General features: G+C 46.0%; 1 protein-coding gene across 5 annotated transcripts in view; it reads left to right on the top strand.

Annotated features, from left to right (window-relative positions):
* LOC119977191 (coiled-coil domain-containing protein 138-like) overlaps nt 1-14,498 on the top strand; it is a 187,207-nt gene that overhangs the window by 118,766 nt on the left and 53,943 nt on the right. For all 5 annotated transcript variants that reach the window (XM_038817879.1, XM_038817877.1, XM_038817878.1 and 2 more), the window contains one exon: nt 4,345-4,464. In XM_038817879.1, the coding sequence (XP_038673807.1) occupies nt 4,345-4,464 (120 nt within the window). The remainder of the gene's footprint in view (nt 1-4,344; nt 4,465-14,498) is intronic.

Genomic DNA, 14,498 nt, shown 5'->3' with positions numbered 1-14,498 from the left:
TATACCTCACTCTATTAGCGTCAAGCTAGAAGATCAATTCCGGTTCAAGAAAGAGTGCAAGAGAACATGCTGCTCCAAACGTATGTATAATGAGGTGTAAATTTGGTGAAACTCTAACACAGAATCACATGCATGCTAAACCGCAAAACCCCCAGCAGATTTGATTAAAGCTCTACAGTCTTGTCAAAATCCATCTCGAGTTTTATTGAGGCCACACTGACGGGTAAAGAACTCAATATTGTCAGTCACAACCAGCTTGAATAATAATGTACTAACCGGAGGAGAGGGATCCACAAATATCCCCATTCTCAATGATGAAGAGCCCAGAATATCTGTGCAAAAGACAAGGTTGAAACATTTATAACTATCTTTAACCAGAACTGCAGAGTGGAGGAGCCATCTCAGACTCCTCTTGAGGTTGTCAGCGTCATAGAAGTCAGTTTTTAACCAATTTATTTCACTCACATGATATCAAGAAACGTTTGAAGGCACTGGATACAGCAAAGGCAATGGGCCCTGACAACACACCAACTGTTATATTGAAAGCGTGTGTGACAAAAGTAGCCACGTCCCTAGCCACGGTGTTCCAGTATAACTATAATATTGACATCTTCCCGACGATGTGGAAAATTGGCCAGATATGTCCTTTCTGTGAAAATTCTGACAAATTAAATCTGTCAATTCAATAGCTACTCCATCTGGCTGTTCTATGCATCCAAGCCAGATTGTGAAGTACGAAACAAAACACAGTTCTTTTCCTTGATGGTAGGTTTATTCTCAGATGCAGAATTATAGATCTCTGTCTCTTAATTATCAACCCAGTGTCCATATTTATTGTCAGTCCTTAATCAAACATTGACATCAGTTGCTTAGGTTTAACAATGTAATCCAACCAATAATTACAAATTAATAAAAGAAAAAATATTTTTCTATATTTCTTACAATTCAATGTAAGATGTCTCTCTTCCAGATCTGCAACAATTTCTCCGTGTAAGCATTCCTTTTTGTAAAACAATATGATAATTGGTGATACGCGTCAACTCAATTTTATTTTGGAGATATTTTTTCTCTCCAACATGTACTTTATATTAGTAATGTTAATCCTCAATATTTTGTCAAATGATCATATTCCCAAAGAAAATAGTTATTCACATAGCATTTAATGGGCAAACATGTCTCAGATAGCCCTTTGTTTGGGGTCTTTCAAATGTTAGATAACTGCAGTCCCAGACAGTCAGAAATGGGGGAATTCATAACGCGGAACTAAGAAATGGCTGAGGAACTAATTTCGTACTTAGCTTCTGTCTTCACAAAGGAAGACGTGAATAATGGGCCAGAAGTTCTGCGAAACACAAGTTTTAGTGAGGAGCTGAAAGAAATTAGTATTAGTAGAGAAATGGTTTGTGGGAAATTAATGGATTTGAAGGCGGATAAATCTCCAGGACCTGATTATCTTTATCCCAGAGTACTTAAGGAAGTGGCCCTAGAAACGGTAGATCCACTGGTGGTTATTTTCCAAAATTCTTTAGATTCTGGAATGTTTCATACCGATTAGAGGGTAGCTATTCGAAGCCCGCTACTTAAAAAGGGAGGTAGAGAGAAAACAGAGAACCCCAGACCAGTGAGCCTACGTTGGCAGTAGGGATGATGCTCGAGTCCATTATCAAGGATTTCATAGCACAGCATTTGGGAAGCAGTGGTATAATCAGACAAAGTCAGCATGGATTTATGAAAGGAAAATCACGCTTGACAAATCTACTGGAATTCTTTGAAGATGTACCTACAGAGTTGACATGGGCGAACGGTGGATGTGGTATATTTAGACTTTCAGAAGGCTTTTGACAAGGTCTCACATAGCAGATTACTATGTAAAGTTAAAGTGCATGGGATTGCAGGTAGTATCTTGAGATGGATAGAAAGCTGGTTAGTAGACAGGGAGCAAAGAGTTGGAATAAAGTGGTCGGTTTCCGATTGGCAGGCAGTGACTAATGGGTTACCACAGGGATCTGTGCTAGGACCCCAACTGTTCACATTATATATTAATGATCTGGACGAGGGAACTAAATGTATTATCTACAAATTTGCACATGATACAAAGTTGAGTGGGAGAGTGAGCCATGAGGAGGATACAGAGATGCTTCATACTTGTGACAATAAAAGATTATTATTATTCAGTGTGATTTGGACAGGCTGAGTGAGTAGGCATATGCATGACAGATGCAGTATAATGTGGGTAAATGTGAGGTTATCTACTCTTTTATTTTTTCATTCATGCAACGTGGGCGTCGCAGGCTGTGCCAACATTTATTGTCCATCCCTAATTGTCCCTGAGGGGGCAGTTAAGAGTCAACCGCATTGCATTTTCAGTGGCAAAAATAGGAAGGCAGATTATTATTTGAATGGCTGTAAATTGAAAGAGGTGTATACATAGCAAGACCTTGGTGTCCTCGTGCATCAAGTTTAGACAGGATAGATTCAGAAAGAATATTCCCGATGGTTATAGTTTGAGGATATGGGATTAAGCTTTTATGACTAAGGTGAGGTGAAATTTCTTCACTCAGAGAGTGGTGAATCTGTGGAATTCATTTTCACAGGAAGTAGTTGAGGCCAAAAGGTTGTGTGATTTCAATAAGAAATTAGATATAGCACTTGGGGCTAAAGGAATCGAGGTATATAGGGGGAAAATGGGATCAAGGCATAACATTTGATGATCAGCAATGATCATAATGAATTTTTTTTTTTAAATTCAATTGAGGGGCGATTTAGCATGGCCAACCCCCTACCCTGCACATCTTTGGGTTGTGGGGGTGAGACCCACGCAGACATGGGGATAATGTGCAAACTCTACATGGTCAGTGACCCAGGGCTGGGTCCTCAGAGCCCTGAGGCAGCAGTGCTAACCACTGTGCCACCATGCCTTCCACATGATCAGAATGAATGGTGAAGCAGGCTTGAAGGGCTGAATAGCCTACTCCTATTTTCCAGGTATGCTTCTATGTATTGTTTCACTAGTGCCAGTGTTTTTGCATCTATAGTACTTTTAACTACCCTTTTATTTTCTCGTTTTCTCCCACCAAGAATAGGATAAACCTGTTGTAATTTGATACTATCCAGAAGATCGGTATAGGTAGCATCAAGGGTAGAACATTGCTGGGTCTGCTTTCAACTGAATGCAACTTACTTTCAGCAAGATAGACCTAATTGTGAAATACCATGCCCATAATCTCAACACAATATTTAATCTATAAACATATATGTTTAATTTCCCCAACTTCCCCTCTACATAACTTGTTTCTTTAGGTGGTTTTATAAACACTTCTTTTGGAAGTTTTCTCCCTACGAAAATGTGGCTTATATTGTTCAACTTACATTCTTATAAAAATGTGACTAAGAAAATCTTCAAGATCACCTTTTCCTGACGTGGGAGAGTCCACTCTAATATATTGATCATCAAATCTCTCTTTGAAACCCCTTACCACTAGTCTCACTTTAATTTGATATGTCCTATCGGGAAGTACTTTATTCAAAGATATCCACCTTCAGTAATGCCAGTTGTCCCCATTTGGCACTTCGGATTAGACGCCAAATTATTTCCAACTATCCAATTCATTTTGTTTGGCCTTTCTTATTAATTTGCTTCTGATTTGTCTGTAGCTTCCAAAATCTTCCAATAATTAGGGCTCCTACTTCTAGTGGCATTCCTAGATTGTTCTATAGCAGTGTTTATCAAACTCTTTTTCCCAGGACCCACTTTTTGCGAACCAGGACCCACTTTTTCCAAACTACCTTTGAGTTCCATGCCGGCCGACCTTCGCGACACACGCCACGTTCGCTTACCTTTAATGCAAAAGGGAAGCCTGCTTGGCCCTCATGATATCACTCCAATCCGGTTCACAGGAGGAGAGGGCAATGCGCATATCAGGTGCATAGTTCAGCCAGTTTCTTTCTGCCGTCTTCACCTTTGTGAGAATGGAAAATCAAACCTCGCACATGTAGGAAGTCATGAAGGGCAATAGCAACAAAATACTAATAGTTTTGGGAAAGTGCAAATTATGGAAAAGGGACAATTTGGAATTAACATCACGCCCTGTAGTCTTGTTGAATGTGATTGATTACATTCAGATAGTTAGATTGTGAATGATGAGACTCAGTGGAAATGGTTTTCCGCTTTCCAACTGCGGTGAAACTGGAACTGTGAATTGGCCATTTAGGAAAATTATTTAACTTTCATTATCATTGAAAGTGGTGGAAATTGGATGATTTGAACAATGGGTGGGTGATCCACAATGCCAATTTTACACCTGGATGACAAGTTGAAAATCTATCTTTTTTTCTTTTCCACAGCAACATGCTGCAGAAGTCAGTCAACTTCAAAATGCCTTCAAGGAGAAGATAAAAGAAAACAAGCGACTTAAATCCTCCTTTGAGACATTAAAAGAATTAAACGACTCCTTGAAAAAACAGGCAAGAGCTATTTTTGAAAGCTTATATTACCATAATATGGTTGTGTTTCAACTGGTACAACTATAGAGTGTTAGCTGCCTCAGGTCATTAAACGTAGTAACTGTTTCCTGAGCAGGGAATATTTTGCAGGTGTAATCAAGTTAGTTAGATCCTTCATGAGTCAGACCAACATTTGAATGAAGCTTTTTTAATTTCCTTTAATCGTAATTCTCTCTCTCTTCCCTTGGGTGTAGCACTGTCAAAAAAAATACAAAATCAGGAGAAAAGCATGAACATCTGTGTAGAATTGTTTCATATCTGAAGTTGCAATATCACAACTCCAACTTTGCAGCACCCTCCTTCGCAGACTGCCAATCTTCATCCACCACAAATTCCAAATTGACGAAAGCTCAGTTCTCTGCAACTTGTCTTGCACAAAAGCTAACTTATCCATCAAGATTGCTGACCTTCCCCAGTCCCATTATCAAAGTAAAAATCATTCTCATCAACAAACCTTTTCTCATATTATCTCTGCAACCTTTTGGGGCTAATTTACTGAATATTGTTGAGCAGATCAATACATTTATTTATTTTTTTAAAATAATTTTATTGAAAATTTTTTACAAAATATATAACAACAAACAGTAGCAAACAACAATAAGACAACATAATAAGCATAACACCCCCAAGACCGTAACAACCACCCCACCAAACCCGGTAAACAACAAGAGATCTTGAAAATAAATTAAATTAAATAAACATAGTCAACACTCTTCCCCCCCCCCCGGGTTGCTGCTGCTGCTCACCTAGTTCCCTATCGTTGAGCCAGAAAATCGAGGAAAGGCTGCCACCGACTAAAGAACCTTTGTACCGATCCTCTCAGGGCAAATTTGACCTTCTCCAGCTTAATAAAACCCGCCATGTCATTGATCCAGGTCTCCGCGCTTGGGGGTCTCGCATCCTTCCACTGTAGCAAGATCCTCCGCCGGGCTACTAGTGACGCAAAGGTCAAAACACCGGCCTCTCTCACCTCCTGCACTCCCGGCTCCACCGCAACCCCAAAAATCGCGAGTCCCCAGCCTGGCTTGACCCTGGATCCTACCACCCTTGACACCGTCCTCGCCACCCCCTTCCAGAACTCCTCCAGTGCTGGGCATGCCCAGAACATATGGGCATGGTTCGCTGGACTCCCCGAACACCTGACACACCTGTCTTCGCCCCCAAAGAACCTACTCATCCTAGTCCTGGACATATGGGCCCGGTGCAGCACCTTGAATTGGATGAGGCTAAGCCGCGCACATGAGGAGGAAGAGTTAACCCTCTCCAGGGCATCCGCCCATGTCCCATCCTCGATCTGCTCCCCCAGCTCCCCCTCCCACTTAGCCTTTAGCTCCTCTACTGACGCCTCCTCCACCTCCTGCATTACCTTGTAGATATCAGATACCTTCCCATCCCCGACCCAGACCCCCGAAAGCACCCTGTCCTTCACCCCCCTCGCGGGCAGCAAAGGGAATCCCTCCACCTGCCGCCTAGCAAACGCCTTTACCTGCAGGTACCTGAATATGTTCCCCGAGGGGAGCTCAAATTTCTCCTCCAACTCTCCCAGGCTCGCAAACCTCCCGTCAATGAACAGGTCCCTCAGCTTTCTGATGCCCGCTCTGTGCCACCCCAGGAACCCCCCATCAATGTTCCCCGGGACGAACCGATGGTTCCCCCTTAGCGGAGCCTCCATCGAGCCCCCCTATGTCGCCTCCACTGCCCCAAATCTTGAGGGTCGCCGCCACCACCGGACTCGTGTTATACCTCATAGGGGGGAGCGGCAACGGCGCCGTTACCAGGGCCCCCAGGCTTGTGCCTTCGCAGGACGCCATCTCCAACCTTTTCCATGCTGCCCACTCCCCCTCCATCACCCACTTGCGCACCATCGACACATTGGCCGCCCAATAATACCCCGAGACGTTGGGTAACGCCAGCCCCCCACCATCTCTGCCCCGCTCCAAGGAGACCCTCTTCACCCTCGGGATCCCATGCACCCAAACAAAGCTCATGATGCTGCTAGTCACCCTCCTAAAAAAGGCCCTAGGGATAAGGATGGGCAGGCACTGAAAAAGGAACAAGAACCTCGGACGCACCGTCATTTTGACGGACTGCACTCTACCCGCCAGCGATAGCGGCACCATGTCCCACCTTTTAAATTCCTCCTCCATCTGCTCCACAAGCCTGGAAAATTAAGCTTGTGGAGAGTCCCCCAACTCCTGGCTACCTGCACCCCCAGGTATCTAAAACTCTTCACTGCCCTCTTAAACGGGAGCCTACCAATTCCCTCTGATCACCCGGGTGCACTACAAACACCTCGCTCTTACCCAGATTCAGCTTATAGCCCGAGAAGCCCCCAAACTCAGCCAACAGCTCCATCATCCCCGGCATTCCCCCCCACTGGGTCCACCACACACAGCAGCAGGTCGTCCGCATACAGCGATACCCGATGTTCCTCCCCACCCCGCATCAGACCCCTCCACCTCCCCGACTCCCTCAACGCCAGAGGTTCAATTGCCAGTGCAAAAAGCAAGGGGGACAGGGGGCACCCCTGCCTGGTCCCACGGTAGAGCCTGAAGTACTCTGACCTCCTTCCATTAGTAGCTACACTCGCCATCGGGGCCTCATAAAGCAACCTCACCCATTTGATGAACCCCTCCCCAAATCCAAACCTCTCCACCTCCCACAGGTACCCCCACTCAACTCTATCAAAGGCCTTCTCTGCATCTGGCGCCACCACTATCTCCGCCTCTCCTTCAACCGCCGGCATCATAATAACATTTAACAACCTCCGCACATTCATGTTAAGCTGTCTTCCCTCGACAAATCCTGTCTGATTCTTATGTATTACCCCTGGCACACAGTCCTCTATCCTGGTGGCCAGGATCTTCGCCAGCAACTTAGCGTCCACATTGAGGAGCGAGATTGACCTGTATGATCCACACTGCAGGGGGTCCTTATCCCGCTTCAGGATCAAAGAAATCAGCGCCCGTGACATCGTCGGGGGCAAAGCCCCCCTCCCATGCCTCATTGAAGGCCCGCACCAACAGGGGGCCCACCAGGTCCGCATACTTTTTATAAAATTCCACCGGGAACCCATGCGGCCCCGGCGCCTTCCCTGACTGCATTTGACCAATCCCCCTGACTAGCTCCTCCAACTCAATCGGCGCCTCCAGCCCCTCCACCAGCTCCTCCTGCACCTTTGGGAAACGTAGCCTGTTCAGAAAGCCCTCCAACCCCCCCCCACCGGTGGCTCCGACCGGTACAGTTCCTCGTAAAAGTCCCTAAAGACCCCGTTCACCTCTGCCCCCTTCCGCACCACATTCCCACCTTTTTCCATCACTCCACCAATTTCCCTAGCCGCATCCCGCCTGCGGAGCTGATGCGCCAGCATCCTGCTTGCCTTCTCCCCATACTCATAAACCGCGCCTTGCGCCTTCCTCCACTGTGTCTCCGCCTTTCTGGTGGTCAGCAAGTCGAACTTGGCCTGCAAGCTACGCCATTCCCCCAACAATCCCTCCTCCGGGGCCTTCCCGTACCTCCTATCCACATCTAGGAGCCCCCCCCACCAGTCTCTCCCTCTCCCTCCTCTCCCTCCTTTCCCTATGGGCCGAGATGGAAATCAGCCCCCCACGGATCACTGCCTTCAGAGCCTCCCAAACCATCCCCACCCGGACCTCCCCCATATCGTTGGCCTCAAGGTACCCCTCAATACTTCCCCGAACCCTCCTACACACCTCCTCATCAGCCAGCAACCCCACGTCCAGACGCCACAGCGGGCGCCGGTCCCGCACCTCCCCCATCTCCAAATCGACCCAGTGCGGAGCATGGTCTGAAATTGCTATGGCCGAATACTCGGCATCCTCCACCCTAGGGATCAATCCCCTGCTCAGGACGAAAAAATCTATTCGGGAGTAAACCCTATGCACATGGGAGAAAAAGGAATACTCCCGCGCCCTCGGCCTCCCAAACCTCCACCGCTCGCATCTGGTCCATAAACCCCCTCAGCACCTTGGCCGCCGCCGGCCTCCTACCCGTCCTTGAACTGGACCGGTCTAGTGGAGGATCCAGCACTGTGTTAAAGTCTCCCCCCATGATCAGGCCCCCCGCCTCCAGGTCCGGAATGCGGCCCAACATACGCCTCATAAAGCCAGCATCATCCCAATTCGGGGCAGACACGTTTACCAGCACTACCTTCTCTCCCTGCAGCCTACCCTTCACCATAACAAACCTGCCCTCCTTGTCCGCCAGCACCTCAGACATCTCAAACGCCACCCTCTTCCCCACCAGAATCGCCATCCCCCGGTTCTTCGCATCTAATCCTGAATGAAAAACCTGCCCCACCCACCCCTTCCTCAGACGAACCTGGTCCGCCACCTTCAGGTGGGTCTCCTGGAGCATCGCCACGTCCGCCTTCAGCCCCTTCAAATGAGAAAATACCCTATCCAGGTCAATACATTTATAACGATGAATTGCATTAAATGACCGGCTCTGTTATCATTATAACCCACTTCTTTGTCACTTCAGTACTGTTCTGTCTGGGAGTGGGATAATGTCTGTTCGATAAGCAGATCATTATCCAGTCTAACTTGGAAATTAAATACTTTTATGCACACTTTGCTTGCAATGTTGGGTTCTTGAGAACTAACAATAATTTATTTGAAGTAATTTGAACTTATCTTTATCATGCTCTACTAAAAAATTGTTTTCTGCCGTTACAGAGGTAAATAAGCCAACGCTATTACATTTATGATCATAATTTTTAAAAAATGAAATGAAAAGAAAATCGCTTACTGTCACGAGTAGACTTCAATGAAGTTACTGTGAAACGCCCCTAGTCGCCACATTCCGGCGCCTGTCCAGGGAGGCTGATACGGGAATCGAACCGTGCTGCTGGCCTGCTTGGTCTGCTTTAAAAGCCAGTGATTTAGCCCAGTGAGCTAAATCATCCCCTATTTAGTGTACCCAATTATTTTTTCCAATTAAGGGGCAATTTAGCATGGCCAATCCACCTAGCCTGCAGATCTTTGGTTTGTGGGGGTGAGACCCACGCAAACACGGGGAGAATGTGCAAACTCCACACGGACAGTGACCCAGAGACGGGATCAAACCTGGGACCTCGGCGCCGTGAGGCTGCAGGGCTAACCCACTGTGCCACCGTGCTGGCATTTATGAACATAAATAATAAAGTACAATAATTAACACACTAAATATAGTGCAAATGTTTGAAGTAAGTGTTATGACCAGTCACTGGGCGAGGTCTCCCAATTTGTTATGATTCTGGATGGTATAATCCCCAAATAGCTATGTTTTGGGTGAGGAGGGATGAACTGGCTCCCTGTCTTTGTTCAACCCCCTCAGTTGGTCGCAGCAAGCTTAATTTGATCGCTTCCCTTGTCAATACCTTTTCCCAGTCCAAATGTAGTTATGCCTGAAAAGGAAGGAATCAATTTAACCAGGTTTTCTTGAGTTAAAGAATGAGAATATTAGTTACTAAAATACGAGAAGAAAATAATGAAGTGCAGCACACAAACAGACAGATTAGAAACAAGAAGCAAGTCCAAAAATAAAAGTTTAAAAAGATATACAAATCAGTCTTTGACTTGACTAAGTAGATGGTGAAACATTGAGGCGCTTAAGTCGCATGTTTCCGGTAATGCTGACTCCAGCAGCTGAACAGTTGGTTTGGAGCTTCTTGGTTCTTCAGATTAACTAAAATGTTTTATCCTGCTTCAGTTTGAACTGTGGCTTTGCTGACGTGACTTGTTTCCAGCAATTAGCGAGAGATTTTTTTACCTGCCAGTGCAGAAGTGCAAGTATATTCTTCAGCTGTGACCCACACTAAACATAGCAGCACAGTAGAGCTAGAACACCAACCTAGCACACAGAGACCAGTGTGGCTTTTACCCCTCTTATTGTTTATTCCTGGAAGGGGGAAAACCACAAACATGGCTGGAATATAACTCAAGGGGATGGTTTCTGCTGAGCTGAGATGGTAATCAGCCTCCATTATCAGAACAGGAGATTACAGTTCAGTTTTTGTATTGCATCTCTTCCTTTGAAATGTCTCCGTTTGAAAAAAGGTGTGGCATTTTCCGTCTCTCTCTCTCTCAGCACTGAGCATAATCCACATTGGAATTTCAGTGAATGGTTACTGAGCAATCTTAGCCAGTTTTTGCTTTACGTTCTTTTTAAAAACACATGTCTTATTTGTGGTGATCACAAGTTAACCAGATGCAACACAACTGAGCGACCACTAGAGGGAGCACGGGAGAGCCATATAAATAGATCAGGACAGGAAGTGAGGAGACACTCTTCACAGCAGGGGGGCTGGTAAGCAGGACACACAGCAAGCAAAGCTGGTAGTTAGCACTGGAAGGTAGTTCTAGGTCGAGCTCTGGAAACTGAACGAACTCACAATAAAGCATCTTCTCCACACTTGAGACTGCGAGCTTTATTAAGATACGAGGAACAACACATGGTACCCAGGAGTGATTTCAGACGCTTATGACAGGACAACTCAGCTGCAGATACAGAAAGCACAAAATGGCATGGAAATCTCATACTGGACATTTGAATGGGGAAGACATCGCTAATTCGAGGATGTGGCATGGATACCCACCTCAGCTGGACACGACTGGTAATGTAAGAAATGTCTGGAAAAGGTTTAAACAAATGTTCGATTTTTATCTCATAGCTAATGATGTAGCAGAGGCCTCAGACAAAATTAAAATAGCAATTCTCATCGAAGGGCCTGTCAATAAGAAAGTGTATAATGGATTTAAACACTCAAAAGGTGAAGACAGGAACAGCTTACAAACGTTACTAAACAAATTTGAAGAGTACTGTGAGAAATTTGAACAGCAAGGCATGCTCACAGTCCAAACTGCACAGAGACTGAGTGATGCAAGACTTAAAAAATCACAAAAAGATCAGGAAATCGCGAATGCACAGTACAGATCAAAAAGAAGAAATAACATGAATTTTTCACAAAGCCAAAACGCTGAAATCCAGTCCAGATCGGAAAGAAAAGGTAACTTACAACTTTTAGAAAGAAAAAACGCTGAAATCCGCGATAAAATGGCGTCGGAGCACATTTTGCAGTCTCTGGTAAGCAAAGAACTACAAATCGCGTCTGCGCATGCGCCGGAACCGGAAGTCGCGCATGCGCCGGAACCGGAAGTCGCGCATGCGCCGGAACCGGAAGTCGCGCATGCGCCGGAACCGGAAGTCGCGCATGCGCAGTTTACAAAAGATCGCGGCGCCGATCGTTATGCGCATGCGCAAGCCGCGCATGCGCAGTCAAAAAAAGTCTTCGTCGCGGACCGTCATGCGCATGCGCAAGCCGCGCATGCGCAATGGACACCGAACCGCACAAGGAAAGAAAGCCGATTTGCGCATGTGCAAGTCGTTCCTACGCGTGACGTCATGACGTCTGAGAATCCTGACCACGCCCACTTAAAAGGGAAATGCCCGAAAATTGAAACCAAGACACTTAAAGTGGTAAAACCAAATTTTCTTGCCTCAGAACACAGAAACACGCCTGAACTTAAACCAACAGTGAAAAACAACTTGCACAAAACCTTGGAAAAAGCTGCCTTCACCACACACAGTGAAGCGAACAAAAAGAATTCCGAAACAACAAAAGATGATTTGTTTTTCGACGATTACCTCTCAGACCTGACTGGGTCAGTCGGATATGCTTATCACAGCATCAGCGACACGGTCGCAAAGTACAACACAAACCAACTCGTGGTAGATGAATCCAACCAAAATGCTTTGGTTTTGGAAGAATACTACTCAGACATGGCTGAGTCAGTCGGATATGCTTATCACAGCATCAGCGACACGGTCGCAAAGTGCAACACGAATCAACTCGTGGTAGAAGAATCCAACCAGGATGATTTGGTTTTCGGAGAATACTACTCAGACACAGCTGAGTCAGTCGGATATGTTTATCACAGCATCAGCGACACGGTCGCAAAGTTCAACACGAATCAACTCGTGGTAGAAGAAGCCAACCAAGATGAAATGGCTTTCAAAGAATACTACTCAGACATGGAGGAGTTATTTGGACATGCTGATCACAGCATCAGCGACACCGTTGCAAAGCTCAACACGAATCTACTCATGGTGGATGAATCCAACACCATGGTGCCATGGCAGCTCGTCGATACATTAGATGACAGCAATACCCAAGACGAAGACGACGCCACACATAGAGCACAGGAAGACTCCACGGAGCGAGCGATGACAGGCTCCACAGTGCGAGTGATGAAAGACGCCAACAGGGATGCAAGCAAACACTCCCGGGCGGACACCAAGCATGAACAAGACCATGAAGGTAAACCCGCTGTACCTGAGCAACCGCAAGCGGACTATGAAAGTCCAACACGCTCACAGGAACAAGAAGAAAGAGCAGACTATGAAAGTCCAACACGCTCACAGGAACAAGAAGAAAGAGCGGACTATGAAAGTCCAACACGCTCACAGGAACAAGAAGAAGACAATGCACCTCTGCCCACTGCATGCGAAGACAGTGACAAGGTGATCACACTCAACGTACAGGATCACAGTGAGACTGACAGTTCTCAGCTTGTCTGTACCGAAGCACAGAGCGAAAACAGTGACAAGGTGCTCGCACTCGACGTACAGGATCACAGTGAGACTGACAGTTCTCAGCTTGTCTGTACCGAAGCACAGAGCGAAAACAGTGACAAGGTGCTCGCACTCGACGTACAGGATCACAGTGAGACTGACAGTTCTCAGCTTGTCTGTACAGAAGCACAGAGTCGGGCCACCCAACAGTCCAGAGAGACAATGCCGAAAGAAAACATGCAGATTTTGACTCCAGAAGAGGAGCACCTGGAGCCCAGAGAGACAACGCCAAAAGAAACCATGCAGATTCTGACTCCAGAAGAGGAGCACCTGGAGTCCAGAGACATCAAACAAAAAGAAACCATGCAGATTTTGACTCCAGAAGAGGAGCACCTGGAGTCCAGTGAGATAACATCAACAGAAATCATGAAGATTTTAACTCCAGAAGCGGAGCACCAAGAGTCTAGAGAAACCACGTCAACTGAAATCATGCAGATTTGGACTCCAGAAGAGGAGCGCCGAGAGTCCACAGACACCGCGTCAAATGTAATCGAGAAGACTTTGACTCCGGAAGACGAGCACCAAGAAAGCAAAGATGCGGAATCCAATTCTCCACAACTGATTGATGTCACCTGCACCGATGCAACATCAGATCATTCGCACCACTCGCGAGAAGACGAGCACCAAGAAAGCAAAGATGCGGAATCCAATTCTCCACAACTGATTGATGTCACCTGCACCGATGCAACATCAGATCATTCGCACCACTCGCGAGACGGAATGCTCAATGACTCAAATTATCCACTCGGGACACTCATAGAGTATAACAAGAAAAACAAAAGTCAAAAGAAACACAGCAAGAACAAAAACAACATGAAGCGCGACAAGACCAACAACAATAGCAAGAAGCACAGCAGAAACGAGAACGACAACAGCAAGAAGAAAAGCAACATGAAGCGCGACAAGACAAACAACAATAGCAAGAAGCACAGCAGAAACGAGAACGACAACAGCAAGAATAAAAGCAACATGAAGCGCAACAAGACAAACAACAACGTCAGGCACAAAGATAGCGACAACGACAGAGGCAGAAACAACAAGAATGGCAACAAACACAACAAAGTCAGGAACAAAGATAGCGACAACGACAGAGACAGAAACAACAAGAATGGCAACAAACACAACAAAGTCAGGAGCAAAGATAGCGACAACAACAAAGACGGAAACGACAAAAACAGTGACAAGTACGGCAACGGAAACAACAAAAACAGGAACGACAGAAACAACAGCAATGAAACAACGACTTGTACACAATGGCAAAGCACACCAGCATCCAAGGCGGATGAGACAATAAATCAACACCACAAGCACAGAAAAAAGTCCATGCCAGTCAACATCAGTGATGTGACCATGCAGACACC

The sequence above is a fragment of the Scyliorhinus canicula genome, chromosome 14 (genome assembly GCF_902713615.1).
Source record: "Scyliorhinus canicula chromosome 14, sScyCan1.1, whole genome shotgun sequence".
NCBI lineage: Eukaryota > Metazoa > Chordata > Chondrichthyes > Carcharhiniformes > Scyliorhinidae > Scyliorhinus > Scyliorhinus canicula.
This window is presented reverse-complemented; position numbering and strand designations above follow the sequence as displayed.